The sequence below is a fragment of the Tribolium castaneum genome, chromosome 4 (genome assembly GCF_031307605.1).
Source record: "Tribolium castaneum strain GA2 chromosome 4, icTriCast1.1, whole genome shotgun sequence".
In the NCBI taxonomy this organism is placed as follows: domain Eukaryota; kingdom Metazoa; phylum Arthropoda; class Insecta; order Coleoptera; family Tenebrionidae; genus Tribolium; species Tribolium castaneum.
In genome coordinates, this window is record NC_087397.1 from 10,041,738 (window position 1) to 10,059,233 (window position 17,496).

At 31.8% G+C, this 17,496-nt stretch overlaps 1 protein-coding gene across 1 annotated transcript in view; it reads right to left on the reverse strand.

The window, feature by feature from the left end:
* Window positions 1-2,210: 2,210 nt before the first annotated feature.
* The window catches only part of LOC657944 (lachesin), a 103,110-nt gene continuing 87,824 nt past the window's right edge, over window positions 2,211-17,496 (reverse strand). The window contains exons 5-9 of the mRNA XM_964364.5: window positions 17,348-17,476; window positions 13,675-13,813; window positions 8,114-8,262; window positions 6,536-6,589; window positions 2,211-3,243 (exon numbers count right to left, since the gene is read on the reverse strand). Coding sequence (XP_969457.2) covers window positions 3,116-3,243; window positions 6,536-6,589; window positions 8,114-8,262; window positions 13,675-13,813; window positions 17,348-17,476 — 599 coding nt within the window. The 3' untranslated portion in view covers window positions 2,211-3,115. The remainder of the gene's footprint in view (window positions 3,244-6,535; window positions 6,590-8,113; window positions 8,263-13,674; window positions 13,814-17,347; window positions 17,477-17,496) is intronic.

Sequence of the window (17,496 nt, forward strand, 5' to 3'; positions counted from 1 at the left end):
TAGATTATAAACACTATTTTAAAACACGCTTCCCAGAGCAACGTATTTTATCCAACAAAAAAAATTGAATAGCGCTCATACGAAAACGCTTAATAACATCAATAACATCAGTAACATCAATCCATCTACTTATGAGGTCTATGCTTTGATTTTTTTTAAGGTTGTGAAGTTTAACAAACGTTTAAGTCGGAAATCTATAATTCTGTTTCCAAAATGATGAACAGGTTTTAATTATTTGTAAAATGTTCCAATTTTTTTTAAATAAGTAGAAAATGATGTATTCCATTTAATTGATTCATTTTATTCAACTTCTTTATTTATTATCTTTTTGATTGTCTGTTATAGGCTTAAAGAAAAGTATATAGGTTTAGTAGTCTTATCTTATTGTTTTTTCTAAGTGTGCTTATCAAACAGTAAATACCTTATTATCTTAAATAATGTGCAAAAATATTCCAAATCATTATTATCCAAATTATTTTTGAAGAAGTAACTTTTATTAAAATCAGAGATTTGGTTAGGTATTTTTTTAAAACCAAATACAACTTTTGATATTTTTGGTATCAACACTAAAATTTTATCAGTATAATTAACAAAATTACTAAATTTGCAATTAGAACAGATTGTTTAAAAGTTTCAAAGGTTCTCCCAATTCATAAAAAGGGCAACATGGATGATGAACAAAACTCCGTTCAATTTCCATTACACTCTTGCATAAATATTTAGTAAATCTCATGTCATTAAATCTGCTATCTTTATCACAATTTGGGTTTATAAATAAACTCTATTCTTTTGGAATTTGTGGTCTCAATTTAAATTTATTATTATTTTTTTTATATTGACGTGTGTAAAACTTTTGAGCTAATAAGTAATAACACAAACAAACATTATTGTTACTTTATTATTATTACTATTATTATTATTATTTATTATTATTAATTATTATTATTATTATTTTACTTGTATTCTTTAAGTTTTTTTCTCGGTTTTTCTGTAACAAATGTTTAAAAACGTGTTTCATTTAAAGAAAACAGCTTTATTACTATTTTAAATCCAGAGCAATGTCGATGAAAGTAAAAGCACGTAAAAGCCATTTCCAAAAATACAAAAAATATAGGTTACTCTTCTATTTAAAAAAAAGTTTCTAATGTAAAGTCCATCCGGAATTAAAATCAATTGTCAAATTGTTTCAACGTTGGCAACTCCATTTAAAATTAGTCGTGCAGGCTTCGTATCATGGCAATGTCACAGGGTTCCAACATAATTTCAAAATTTTTAACATTGACAATTGATTTAAAAAAAGAATGAGGTATAATTTATTTTTGAAACACTCTGTACAGTGTGAGTGTGTTAAAAGTAAATATATTTCTACTTTAATATTTTAATAATCACACAGTAATCAGTGTTTTTTAAATTTTTTTTACAGTTTATCACAATTATTACTCCACTATTAATTAATTAATAAAGTATTAAGGCGCTAAACACATTTTTAATTTCTGATGACATTTTGAAATAAACAATTTGTGTTATGCAAAAAAAACATGAAAGAAATTAGGTTTATTTCTGTGTTTTTGTTATGTGGTCTCTATTTAATTGTAATCAAATTTTAATTTGCCAATTACTTTGGCTTTTGGCAAGTAAATGACAACTTAATTCCGGTTAGTTTAATTAGTATTTACTTAATTAGTTTTTAGTGATATTTAATTATATTTGGTTGTCATCTATTTATCAAAAGTGAAATGAATCGCGAATTAAAATTTGATTACAGTTATAAATGAGTACAACCAATAAACTTTTTTCCTGTAGCAACAATGTTTTTACCTATTTTGTTTACACACTTAGACTTTGTTCTTTTCAGAATGTTATTAGAAATGATAAAAAATAGGAATTTAATATTAATTAATTAATTTAAATTATAAGGAAGATCAGAAAAATTTTAAAAAAATGCCGAATGCACTTTAAGCAGTTTCTTTTGACTTTTGTACTACGAGTATTTTCTACATTTTTGAACATATTAACTCGTTGGGACACGATGTATTTTTAAACATGTTAAATAAATTCGCACCAAAATTTAAACGTCTAGCCATTAATTTCGGCAAAAAATCGAATTCAATTTGAGTCCCTCGAGACTGTGATAAAAAATATGGTCGATATTTGCTATTGAATTAAATAAAGGACTTGACAACATAATTTGTAGGAAAGTAAAGTAGCTCTTAAATAAGAAAATTTATTAATAAGGGTGAGCAAAGTAAACAGTAGTTCCGTACCATGATTTACATATATTTGCGTACATTTATTCTATATTATTTTGATTTGGCACCATTCGAATACATAATACCTATGAATACTAATTTCGATTTTTAGGAATCTAATGATTTTACAAATGCGAGTTATGAATTATACACAAAACTAATTACAGTTTTCATATCAAATAAGTTTCTATCACCTTGAGTATTACTTATGTACAGTATTTTACAAAACTTTAGGAAATAATAAACCTACACCGATCGTATTTACAATATGTTACAGTTGATTTAAAAAAATAGTACTTTCAAAATGGGACTGTGAGTTCTAATTTTATAAATTGACTCAAGTATTGTTTAAAGAAGCACAAAACTGTGTTTTGCCTTCTTTAAAACGTAACATTTCAAGACAAAAATCAAACTAAACTACAGACATTCACTGCGCCACTCCATCACTTGATTGGGTTGAAAAACCGTGTTGTAAGTGATGGAACATGGTTATTTAATTGTTAGCAAGGTAATTAATTAGTTGGCTAGTTGGTAACATTCACGTTTCTTGCGTCCGAAGTGGAGGGTAAACGTAACTAACAACAAAAACATCTTTTGATCACCACTGATTAATTAAACATGATGGTATCGGCAAACATAGCCTCTCGCACTCGATTTTTGGCTGAATTCGTTGTATTTTTTGTCTCAAAATGTTGCACAACAAAACAAAAGCGTTCACGCTGCAATAACGTCGGAAGGAAAGAGTTCGCGGTTTGATTGATCCGTATTCGTATTAGGAGCCTGAAAGGTTCTTTCGTGGCAAGTTTTTCGAATGATGGATGGATGAAATGTTACGGCGATGCACTAAAACACTGAATTTAGGTGCGTCACCGCAAAGACATCGAACTTAGGAGTGAAGTGGCCGTTAGGGCTACGAGGAGTGGACGTGTCAGAACGGCTGAGGAGAAGGCATCGTTGCCCCTTGAACGGTGACCTCGAGCCGGTTCGGCCAAACCTGCCAAAAGAGACACTTTTCATTAGAATTTAGCGCAAATTGCGGAAAGTTATCGAATTACGACATCACTTAACATCCATTTGTTTCAATTACCCCGAATAATTTAGCATTATTGTTGATGGCATGTGGGGTAATTGACTGCAACTCGAGGATTAAAGGCCAAAATAAATTAATTAAAAGAAACGCGTTGACGCTTTGACGAACAAACTCTTCCTTCATGTTTCAACTACGGATATTTAAAACTTAGGATACGAAACGGCGTACAAATTAAAGGTTCTCGTCCTCAATAGTTCTGTTAATGTCTCAGCTTTCAAAGCAATTAATTAAAAAAATGGTTGTATTGGTATAACGATTAGCACAAGGCAAACAAAAAATACAGACAGATAGAGCATTAAATTTTCGATAGTAAGAGATAAACGTAATGCAAAAATTGTATCGTAAACTATATTAAAAATATTTCAAACCTTGTACCCATTTGTTCTCTGCTCCATATTTATAAAAACCCTGCGAATACGGTTACAGATACAAGAATAATGTTAGGAAGAAAGTACGGGAGAACATATCTTTATCTTCAACCATTTAGTACCGGAAACTTGATTTGTACCTAAACCTCCTAACACTAACTTGATGTCATAATGCTCACGGAAGTCTTGTCAACTAATGATTTCAACTTTCTGAATAACTACAATGTATTTCGATCGAATAACTATGGTAGGGGAGAGGAGTTCTTACAGCAGTTTGGAGCAAATATTTCGCAAAATTAAAGCCTCTAGGAGTGATATAGAGAATGGAGAATTACTGGTACTGGGACTACATATTGTAAAAGGAACAACTTTTAACTTAATTAATTTATACGTCCTTCCTACATTACCACCGGAAATATTTGATCAAATTTTTTATATATTGGAATAAGAGTGTGATTTGTCATCCTGTGTCATATTAGGAGGAGATTTTAGTATTCTTTTATATGTGGACTGTTCCACATTAAGTAAATTCCAAATTCTAAAAACATGTTTGAAGTGTTTAATTTGTTTACGATTTTAACTGTTTAACACAGCATAATAGAGCGTTCATCACAAAATGAGTCTATGGGATTATGACTTATCATCTGAAGATTTATTCTGTGACGAATGCATTCTTGTTGATGAAGAACAGCATCATCTTACATTAACAATAAACATGCTGCTAATGAGAATAAGTATAAATATCATAGGGCTAACTTTGTGAATCTCTATGTCGCCTTTTCGCAGAAAAATTGGGATCAAATACAGAATTTCATGGATGTAAATAAGACAACAACGAACTATTTAATGTCATAAATGTGTTTGTTTCAAAAACTAAAAGCAGATCGAAGAAATTTCCAAGTTGTAGAATTAAAAGAGAAGATTAAATTGAAAATGAATTACAGAAACTTTTATAAAAGAACCAAATATCCGTTACATAACGAAAAATATAAGGAATTAAGACGCGCTACCAAATATAAAGAAAGGATTGCTTAGAAGGACTTCTTGTCAAAGGCTGGGAATAACATCACAAACTATCCCAATAATTTTTGGAAGTATAACAACACCAAAAGGAAAGCATCAATTTTAGGCACTGTGTTTTACTACAATAACACAATTACTGGTTTTTTATCACTTTACTGGTGGTATTTTGAATGGATTTGCTATTTTTTTAGTACATAAAAGAAGTGATTCTAATTGTAATAATAATAACAGTGAGAATCTATGGGCCTGTGTTAAAAAACTGCCCAGAAAATCAAAGCCAACTTCACGATGGGCCCGATGGTGTTCCTGCATTTCTAGTCAGACTGCTCAAGTTCCTTTAGTTATTTGTTTAATTTTATTATACAAAAATGTTCATTTACTGATTGCTGGAAAATTTGAAAGGTTTGTCCTGTTTTTAAGTTGTGTCACAATGTGATATAAGTAATTATACGAGCGGTATCCTTTAAGATAATTTTGTCCACCGTTTTGTATAATCATGTAAACGGACTAATTTGTCCAGCTCACCATGGTTTTGTTAAAGGTAGATTCATCAACTTATGTGAAAATGTTCAGTTTATATCGAAAGCATTGCATAACAAAAACCAAGTAGATGTCATATAGTATACAGATTTATCTAAAGCTTTTGATAAAATTATGTTAAGTAAATTAGACAAGTTTGGTCTAAGTAGTGACTTGTTACAGTTGTGGAATATAAAAAAAATGTTCGTTGTAATAGTCATCAAATTACTTCGGGTGTAATCCAAGGATTAAACTTGGGTCAACTTATGTTCTTTTTTACATAAACAATTTACCAAAATGTTTAAATCATTCTAAAGTTTTATTATATGCAAGTGATTTCAAATTAGTGAAAGTTATAAGTTCAATCGAAGTCTGTGATTTACTCCAGAAAGACATAACAGCAGTAACTGAGTGGTGCATTAAAAATAAATTACAATTATATATTGACAAATCTCATGTTGTTGTTCTCTCACGTTAGAATATAAAATTGAGAACATAATTTTGGATAGATGTGGTAAATTCCGCAATCTTGATGTCACTGTGGACATTATTGCTTTAGAATATGTACAAAAAAAGTTTTATAAAATATCTTCAGTTTATTAAATTTGGCAGCTAACCGGAACAAGGGTTCTCACATAAAATTTTACTAGGCTAATTTATTTTAACCAAGTTGAGCTAGAGGAGCTAAGAAAACTTCGTGTAATTTTATTTTTGTATAAACTTGTAAACAATATTAATAATATTGTAGACAGCTCAGAATTACTACCCTTATTTAACTTCTGGGCGTTTTTTAAAGTGTCCATGGCAACATCAATAACCCAAGAAACGTCAACATAAATGGCAACTTTTTAATGATTTTTTATTATAACGACAATCAAGTCCATGATCCCACATTACATTATTTTATTTTTTGTAATATTAATATCAATATTAATGTACTAATAAAAAAATAGCCTAAGGTATTCGTAGGTAACTAGTCTTTAAAACACTTTCTCTATTTAATTCTCTATTGCTTTGTTCCTAACATTTTTCTTGTATATTTAACCGTATTTGCAGCATTTGAAAAAATACAGGATAAAGCGGAAATTTTAAATTTTAAATAATTTTTTCTCATATTTTTTGAGAATTTTAGCCGTCAGTTGAGAATGCACAGCTCAACAGTTCTCCCAGTACTTAGTGAATTGAGTTCAAAAAAATCCTTCGATTTTGTGTCTCATTTCGTCTCCTAAGTTATAGTCCTTCGTAGTTTTCGCAAAGAAAATAAAAAGGGTGTCGGTTTTACTTACCACCAACTATGCTCACGTGGTTGTCGTGTGGCAAGCCTGGACCCACCTTAATTTCTGCAAAACAAAATTGTGTCATTTTGGCAATTCATTGACAATCACATTTCAAAAATCATGAACAGCAGACACAAAAACGAGTCCTTGGAAGCATCCTTGAAAGAAAGCTTAGTCGTAAACCCACTCGGTACAAAAGTACGACAAGCAACAAGTTCGCAACTACAACAAAAACCAAAAACTGCAAAATTAGTCAAAGCTTCGCAAAGTTTACACAGAGGAAGACCAGGTCAAGCCCAGTTCCCTGTAAAACGAGTCATGTTCGGCGTGGAGCAGAATTTCGCAGTGAAGACACGTAAGAAACCCTCAACTTTGGATTTCATCGAAAAATTGAAAAAAATCGAAACAAAAACTGAAAAATCCGACTTTTTGGAACAAGCAAATGACGAAATTGACATCGCGTCCAAACAATTAGAAGCACTGCGTAAATTACTAACGCAGAAGCTCCAAACTCAAGCTGAACTTAAAGCCCAACAAGAGAAAAATGAGCTTCGCAACAAACAGAAAACCTTGATGGATAACTGCAATCGGCAGTTTGAAAAAATGCAAAAACAGTACTTGAACAAGACAAAAATACGCTTCAAGTCGTTAAAAGACGTTGAAAATATGACACTACCGCGGCCAAAAGACGCCAAACAAGACAAAAACGTTAAAACGCTTTATCAAGGTGTGGTGGCGGCTACGAGTAGCGAAAATTTCGATTTTAGTGCTTTTGATAAAAACCAAGATTTGGACAAGGCCGGGCCTTTGCTCAAGACACAGGTGGTTTCTGTGGCTTCGCAACACGAGATTTTGGCAAAACCTGCCAAAAAAGCCTCGCCAAAAGCGCCACAGAAAGTGAGATTTGACGACTCAATCCTCAATTCCGTTCACTACTCTCCAGCTGGATCAAATTTGCAAAGTCCTGAACGAAGTGATGGTCCAGACGTTGCAAATATCAAGCGACTTTTGTCAGTACCTGCTGAAGATTTGGGTGTTTCCCGTTTTCGAAAAAAAATCGACGAGTCTTGTCTAACAACTGAAAACTTTTCGACAAAGTACAAAGAAGGGCGTCGTAAACTCAATTTGCTCCTCCACGGTAAGGAAAAATTAGACAACGTGCAGTTCGACGACGCTAAACTCGAAGAGTCTGTTTTAAAATCGGCGTTCCTAAGCAAGGAATTTTGCAGCGGGGAAAATGAAGCGTCTCGAAGGAATCGGCAGTTGGTGGAGAGTGTGATGTTGAAGTTGCACGAAAACAAGACCGGGAGGCGGCAAGACCGGAAATTGTCCGCAGTGTTGAAGACCGTCTTGCAAAATAGCTTATTCAGTGAACTGGCAAAGTAAAATTTTGTGTCACAATTAAAAAATATCGACCCGAGTTGAATTATCTTGCGAGACGAGCGTTCGGAAACAATTGGAATTCCTCTTTTAAGCGATCTATCACTCTGTACAAACATCGAGCAATAATTTCAATGAGGACAAGTGAGTGAACAAAGCCGGGAACGGAATGGAGGTACACAGTCGATAAGATTGCTTTTTACTGACCGTATAGTCGGAGGGTGCCTTCGGCTCGTCCCAGAGAGTTCGTTGAAACACAATTGTAGGTGCCTATGTCAGGTACTGTAAAATTGTGGATGACGAGCTGCATGGAGACCTTGTAGCCGCGGCGGGTCTCGGATATCGTGTATTTGCTCCTGCAACAGAATCGATTAAAAGTTGGAGAAACTAATTAGCCCTATTTACGAGCGTAACGCCTTAAAAGAGTAAAGTTTTATTATAAAGTAATTTTTCGGATAGTTTCTTTAATTATATTGCGAATCTCTGATCCTTCTGCTCCCACTTGACTGTCAAATCGCTGCTTCCATTATCCACATCCTCTTTTCACTGACATTCAAAATAATGAATTCGGGATTAAATAACGGAAGGGAATTCGGAATTGCAACAATTACACACCAAAGACGAATTTTTGCCGATCGATGAAAGGGAAGTTGTTCCAAAGTGCGTGTATTTACTGCATCTCGAATAACGAGAGAATGTTAGGTATTACATTACAAAGCACATCGTTAACGGTGTTTAGACTTTACGTTTGAGTAAACGCCATTGTATCACTCTTGATGATGTTTCCAGAATTGTGAAACAAGATCTGTTGTGCAGTAATAAAGGCTCTAAAGTGCGTCTAAAGTGACATTCATTTAAAAGAAAATATTACACCCATTACAGGGGATTTAATAACTGTCTACCGTAATTTCTCAATTCACAAAAATAGACAAACTCGCAAAACTCAAATTTAATTAAATTGAATAAATAGCTACTTTTTAACGAGCCGGATTTCGAATGAAAGCACGAAGGGTGTAATTTTACGACAAACAAAATCACGGAGCAAAAAATTGTCTCAAAGTTGAAAAAGATTTTTCGGCAAAACGGTAGACGCCAATTTAATTTGTTCCAAAGTGGGTAAAAAATTTACAAGAGGCCGGGAGTTGATAATATCGCAAAAAAGTAGATTATTATTAAATATTTGAAATTGCTTTGGCTTTGAAGAGATATTTTTAATCAAAAATAAATTATTGAAATAATTATGCCTAGGTAGGGGAGACTGGGGACCAAAGTAAGACAGGACGAACGCAACAGCTACGATAATTTATAGTGTATTTCACATATGCAACCGTGCATACCAGTGCTTAACACCACAGTTATTTCTGTCCCGAAAAGAGTCGTAGTTCTTAATTTAAATTTTAACTTATTATTGTATTATTTAAAATAGGTACAGAACGTTTCTCTAACCCTTCCCAGAAAGCACACTAACGACGTTAAAATAACGTAAAGAAAGAAACGTTAATTAGGTTGCAAAAATGTTACTTTTATCGTTAAATCAACGTAAAAATACCCTCGGAAATAACGTTATTTTTATTTGTAACATAAAATATTTGCGTTTTTTTAGTAACTACATATTTTAACGATGTTGTAACGCAAGAATATAACGTAAAATAATGGAAAATATAAAACTAGTAATCAACGTTAACAAGCAAAGCTCTATTAAAGCTGTGTTTATTCAGATAGTTTGATTGTAGGTAATATAAAATATGCGGTATAAAAAGTATCACATCGTCAACAGCTGTAAGACGGTTACGTATATTTACGTATTTTTTTGTACATTTTAAGGAAAATAAGTTTTTTTACTTACCGTGAAACCTAACCATATCAAACGGAACATTTTTTATGGGTCTAATTTTATTTAATTAATAATCCCACAATTAACATCAAAATTATTATTTGAATAACTTTTTTTTCACAGTTATAAAATATTTGTATACACGTTATCTTTTAAATAAAACTGAATAATATCAGCACTGCACTTTTTTCTACTTTTCTAAAAGGCTGTTTTAACTGCTTTTTATGATTTTTAATTTTTTTAGTTTTTTATTTATTGATTTATTTATTGTTAAAAATAGATTAGTTATTACCATAGTACTTATATACTTACATATATCCTGCGTTTTTTGAAATTAATATGTTACGTTTTATATTTCGTTTCACGACTTTAATATAACGTTTAATTAGAACGTTACATTAACTTTAATAGTGCCATAAAACCAAATTTTGCTTTTGTCAAACGTTAATTATACGTTTAAAACAAAGGTTAGTAGACTTTAAGTCTTTTTTTTATACCTGAATTTTAGATTATATAAACACTAGTTTAAAACACGTTTCCCATAGCACCGTGTTTTCAATATTTTAAAACACGCTTCCCATACCAACGTGTTTTAAATAAAAAAGTTCCAACAAAAAAATTGAATAATACTCATAAGAAAACGCCTTAAACGAGTGTTAAGGTATGCAACTCGCATACGCTCGTTGCATAACGCCAGCCCCCCAACTTTAAGCTTGTGTTTTCGCACTCGTATTATTAATAACTGTAAAGTTCTTTTACGTTTTTTATGAAAAAACAACTTCTCAGTTAATACGTACTTTAAACGTTAAAAATTTATAAAAGTATAAATATGGTTTTTAATCTACGTAAGATAAACGTTAAAAAAACGTAATCATATAACCGAATAACAACGTAAATTTCAACGTATAACGTTATATCAACCGTTGTAATATTAAAAAATCGTTAGATTTATGTCTTTGTGCTTACAAGTTCTAGAACACTAAATATATGCAAAAAAACACCAAATAGACACATAAATCTACTACTACATATAATAGATACACCAACGAATTTATTTAATAAGAAAATATTTGACTACATTTTGGATCTCGAACCATATACTTTAAATGATTCTATAATAGACAGGTTTTTTGACTTATGTCTTAAAATTATGTTTATGTTATTGTTATTTCTGTGTATAATACTGACGTTTTTCGTAACAATTTTGTTACTACATCTGTATAAATTGATAGAAATAAATTATTATTATTATTAAACAAAATTAGAAATAGAAGTAGAAAACCGAAAACGTAAACTAAAGATAGTCAGAAGGTCGATATTTCAAGACAACGAAAATACAACATTAAATAAGCAACTAATGCAAAAACAAAACAAAAAAAACAATAAAGAGAGATAAAAGCCCCTCTTCCGATGAAGACAAGAATATTTTTGTTTAGTTTACATCGAATCATTTTCCAACAGCAGACCAAATGAGCAGTGGCTACAATAACTTGAGTGCTGTCTGTGGTCATGAGGCTTGCACTAACAATGAAACTAATGATGTTTAACACACTTCTCTCAGATTTGTTAATTTGTTAGAATTTTTTGTGTTTTTTATGTAAATTTGTTTTTTATTATTACGACAAAATTTAAAAAAACACTACCGAAATTCCTTCTTACTTGACTTTTGTTTTGTATGTTACAACCATCCAGGCATAAACTAATTCTAGGGGTAGAAACATTTGTAACAAATACTGCTTAATAAACTTAATGTTTCTGTAAATTTGTATTGTACTTTTGATTTTAATTTAGTTCACATAAATGGGCAAACTGACACTTTTGTCCCTAGTCTCCCCTACTAATAAAGTGCTAGATATTTAGCTCTTTTTGCTTATAATAAAGCAGCAAAATTTCGAGCTTGAACCCCATTGTTTGGAGCTTTATTCGATTTGGAAGTGGAAATCTGGATTTCAATTGCCATTCATGTACATCTGCTCAACACAAACAATTAAGTACTGGGAGGTAAAATCGCGTTCTATCTTAAATCCCTTCGTGCTCCCGTTTATCCGTTAATAGTTGGAAAAATGTTTTTTCGAGTGGGTGCTCGTGTGAAAGCGAATACATCTGGGTTGTGAAGGCGTGTGCGGTTTGGCCCACGTGTGCGTCTACATTTCAGCGGTGTGAAGAGTTAAATATGTATTTAGTGTACGCGAGTCAACGCCTCATTTGTTTGTTAAATTTTGCACGAAGCACCTGCTAATTGAAGTCGGTTGCGCTTTGTATCGAATTTAAATATGTACAAAAGGAGCTCGTAATGAGAAGTCGAGTGGCAGAGCAAATACGAGGTGTTCTTTTGTGCGCGGACTAGGAATTTGACGCGTTTAAATATTTGGATGAAAGCGGGGATTTTTGACTGGAAATGTTTGAGTTGTGTGTGTTAATTTAGTGTCGTGAAAAATGATTTCAGGATTTGATTTATGGGATGAAATCTGTTGAATCAACAACAGAAAGACAAACTGAGATATTAATTATGGAAGTTGGAGTTGTATGTGCATGCAGCAATTAAAAAGCGAAGATTTGCAGCGATTCCTCACTGTCGCCTGCCGTAATTAACTCAAGTTTTTCACAAAGTAATTCATTATTATCAACGGGCGAATTCAATTAATTGCCGAAATTTAATCATTCTGTGACATAAATATTTCCCAAGGAAATTTCATTTTTAACTTTGCATAATTCGCCTCGTTTGCATGTGCTTAAAATAATCCAATTTCTAGTATGACGGATAGGGTAACTTGTAATTGGGTTTCTTGTTACAATATTTGAAGCCATTCAACACAATTACCAGCAAATATTGATGTTTTTTCGACTCAAAGCGCGAAAACAAACAGATTTAATGACACCATAAATTACGATTAGGACAAAGCAAATTTGCAGGCTTGAAGGCAAGTCCACCAGGGTTCCGGTTTTGATAAAGCCGCCCAAATTAAGATTAATTTTGATAAAGAATTAGACTTTGCAAAAATGCAAACACACCTTTGTGCATACTAAGACAGCGTAAACTCCCACACACACGGCAGATAAATGCTTAAGCAGACTCTGTGGGCCCCTCTACAGCGATTCCCGCTTACCAAAACATAAAACTTTTCCCAAAACAGTCTTATCATGAGAGCGGAATTCTAAAAAACTGGGGGCTGTTGCTTGGCGTCCCGGAAATGCAAAATTATCCCCGACACCCGATATCTGATTTAGTTTATCGGGCGTCCTACGTGTTTCATTTTAATGAAGTAATTTATTGAGAGGAAAATCTCCTCAGTGTAAACACTATTCTGCTCGATCGGATCGATTCTTAATAAATTGAAAACGGTAAATTTCGGGAATTAACTAGTTGTGGCGGCAGTTTGTTTAACAGCAGGCGGATGATTAATTAGGCATTTGTCAAATATCAGATTTATGAGACTCCATTCTTATTTGTTCAAAACAAAATTTATGATATAAATCGAGTATAAATTTGCTCCTTGGAGCGCTTACAAAAGCTGTTTTCTCAATCCATTTTCGTCGTGTCGTTGCTAAAATATAACCCGTTAGTAAATTGCCGAACTCTATAGAGACTGTTCTTCGACATTTTTGCCAAATAAATTTTTACTCGCGCACAATAAAGGCTCCAAAAGGGCAAACTTTCTATTGTTGGGCTGTATTAACGGTCTTTACTCTCGTAAACTTCCAACACCTGTTAGTTCCAGCACTAGAACAAACGTAATAACGCCAAAAATTTTGTTTACACTCCTTGGGTGCTTTATTGAAATTCTCGGCGTTAATTAAGCGCCCACGCACTTGGAAAAAATTCTTGCGATCTGGTTGATAAAATCGAACATTATTTGAATATGTGAGCATGAGACGAAGCGCGATAATCGCATTAAATATTCCCTTTATTTTATTTTTTAACTGGCGTACTTACCCGTTCAGCAACATCTCTCCCCGGTTTTTTACCCAGTAGTTGATTGTGTTAGGGAAAGCTTCGACGTAACATTCGAGGTGGACGTCTGTGCTAAGAGGTGCGCCGAGGAGCTGATTTGGCACTTTAATGGAGGGCGCAACTGAAACGAATTAATTGAAATAATGAAACGAGCTTTTTGCGATTTCGGAAAACTATCTCGAGTACAATTATTCCGAGACAAGTTTGTTCAGCTTCGAGAACTCTCAAGGGAACTAAATGCCCATCGTTCTCAACTATTTATCGTCAAAGTTCTGATTTCAGCTGTGTTTATTATTATTGTTATTACCCGACTGTCTTATCTCCCAATATGTCTGATCTTTTCAAATTCGCTAATCCCGGCTATATTTCACAATGTCAGACTCTTGACCTCGTCCATGATTGGAAAACTTCGCAACTACCATTTGTCCTAGCTCGACTATATAGGGTGTTTCATTTTTATTTCGCTAAGAAAAAGTTCACGTTTAGGCGAATGTAGCTAGTTAGTGTCTTCGGATTTTAGTAATCCAGGCCTCTCTCTTGAAGTTGCTTCAACTCGTTATCGAGAGGGTGTGCGTAAGGGCAGCTTTTGCAACCCACCACGCATCAACTAACTTCTGTTTCAGATAACTTCCTAATTAGTTTATGGCCATGTGTTAATTCCCATGTCCGAACATGTGTACTTATGACCGAGCTAGTCATGGCAGCAAACTAATCGCATTACGAAACGTCAAATAATAAGTTGGTGCCGATAATGGGGATTAGGCGGCTCATTATAGGCGAGGAATTCACCTAAGCCGATTGGTATTCACTTCATTCAATTTCTAAACAAAGTGGCCTCGGATTTTAACTTCAAGTTGGCAATACTGAAGATATGAGACATGTTATTTTTATATTTATTGTGTCCGCTTATTCTCTAACAACTTAAAAAAATTATAATGGTTTTGATAAAGGGATGGGTTAATGAAATAAAACAATAAGAAAAGAAATAAAAAAATATATACTAAGACAAAAGATTATTACAAATAAATAACAACCAAATTATTAAAAAATGAGATATAAAAGGAAATTATACATAATAATAAATAAAATTGAGCTATAATTAAGAAAGAAAAACCCCATTTCTGCTCGCAAATTTTTGCGGTTTCGTATGCAAGGTGAGTCTGTTAAAAAGTATTAAAAACTTTTATTTAACTTGCTTTGTTGTCTGTCTCTCTGTTTCATATTTTCCGAGCCAAATTTGAAAGGGTTCCTGTTGTCTGAATGAATTGAAATTTTGCATACTTACGTAATCTGCAAAATGATAATGACATATGACGGTATGTGTGTAAAAATCGCACTGTTCACTTATTTATAGAAATATGTTAATATCTAGTCATTTTCATAACGTTTTGTTACAAAAAATTGTCGCAATTTTTTTAAAATATATTTGTTTTGAATAACAGACATAAAAAACAGGGTTTAGAAGGGGCTGTTAAATCCTAACAATTGTTCTCTACCACATATTGCTAAGCAAGTGCACAAATCAGCAAAATAATGGTGTTTCAACGAAGCGAAACTGCAACTCCGAGAAAAAGACGATTAGAATAAGTAGACTTAAAAGCACAAATAAAAAAATATACGAGAAAATTGTTTTTATTAAAAAAAAGGTTCTAATTTGAATATGCACTAAAAAAGCGAAAAAAGTTTTCTCATTTCAAGAAAATTATTTTTGCTTACAGGTAAAAATTCTAAAATTCATTAAAAGCTTTGGGAATGTTCATAAGTCATAATACGGCATTATAGAATTACTTTCTTCAGTTGACCAGTCGCAAAGCTTTTATAAATATTAAAATCCCAACTTCTAAACAAAAACGAAAAACAATATTTTTTGTGTATTTTTTTATACAAACTACAAAAGTACCGCACAAATTTTATATCTTTGTTATGAATGAGTCGTTTAAAATATCCGCAAGCAGGTCGATTTAATTTTTTTATGTGCAACATTTTGGTACCATATTGACATTTGTGACGCCATTCGTTTATGAGTAATAACATTATTTTTAATTTTTTTAATTTATAACTCACATTTTTGATTAGTGTTTTAAAAAGAACACATTTTTATCTTTCTGGAAAGCATAAAAAAAGAAATGCAGCAAAAAAATTTAAAACATAAGAAAATAAAATATATTTTTTAAAATTTATTGAAATTTTTATACAAAGAATTTTTTTGTTCTTGCTCTATTTTATAAGTTATTGTTTTTTGTTAATTTTTTGTGTCATATGTTAAGTGTTCTCATGCTAATTATACAAAAAATATAAAAAACAATTGTCGTTTATAAAATAAGTCAGGTACAAAAAGATAAAGCACTTGATATCAATATTTCTTTACTTTATTAAGTTTATTTTTTTAATATTTAACTTCCAGAAAGACAAAGATGTATACTTTCTAAACAATATACAAAAATATCGGTTGTCACTAAATAAATTAAAAATGACATCGCCATGGACAATCTAATGACGTCATGAAAGTCATGATGGCATTTAAAAAAATAAAATCAATCTGTTCAAGCTTTTTAACGAAGATATGAATTTTGTGCGTTACTTTTGGTTCAGTCTGTATATTTTTTTACTCTAATAATAAAGAAGTCGAATTTTTAGTTTAGTTAAATTTACTTTATTTATTTAGCAATAGTTTTAAGTATTGCTGCACAAAACATCGCATACTTTAGAATTATTTTTGTGAAGCGATTTAGCATGAATAATAATAATTTATTTAATAATTAATTACAAAGAATAAGAAAACTACATGCTTTGAAATAATATAAAGCATTAATTAGCAAACGTTGACTTTAGTATGATTATTAGTTTAATGGAAATATAGTAAAAATATGCTTTTAGCAGAGCCATTTTTTACAGCGAAATATTCGAAATAATTATCATTAATGTGGAAATTCCCTTCCTGAAAACATTTTCAGTCGAAAATTTTTGGTTTGTTTTAGCTAATGACTTATTAATTTATGTCATGTGCACAAATAGTTTTGCTTGATTTGAAATTAATTATGCACTTCAATGTTTACCTGTTGATTTAGAAATAATTTTTTGTTATTGGTAATTAGTTTAATAGACAAAGCCCAACGTGTATTTTTTGTTTGAATCCAATTTTGCATGATTGGTTTGCTATTCCGCTCATCTCAAAATTAAATTGGAATGATATGTTTTGAAATAAAGTGATTTTAGTTAATAACATACAATAAATTATTCATGTCGATTTAATTTGATATCAGTTTACTTAATTAGCATAACAGGCTTCATAAATCTAAATATAAAATATGAAATAACTTTTGAAACAATAAATGTTTTAGTTATTTTGAATTTGACCATATTTGAATGTTGGTTTAGTCGAAATTAAAATATGTGCATGTTTCAGTACTCCGATGCAATTGCGATTAATATTTAGGGGAAAAATATGTTTAGCGTGTAAATGCGGGACAAAATATGAATTTCTATGTGTAATGAAAAAGTTCCGACATAAATAACTGGAATTAATTTTCTAGTTCACCGATTTAATCTGCAAATAACATAAATTGGGGCGGACACTAAGTGCCCATTATGTAAAGCAAACATCGTTTTATGTTCAATGATTTGACATATTTGCCACTAATGTAAATTTACTTACAATTTACGTTGAGTGCGATTCTTTTACTGACTGCTGGTGGCACATCGTTGCTTGCGATACACAGATAAGCACCCATTTGTTTCCGATCCAGCCTCCAAAAATGTAGATTCGTCCCATTGTAAGTCTCCACTGGAATAAAACGCTGCATT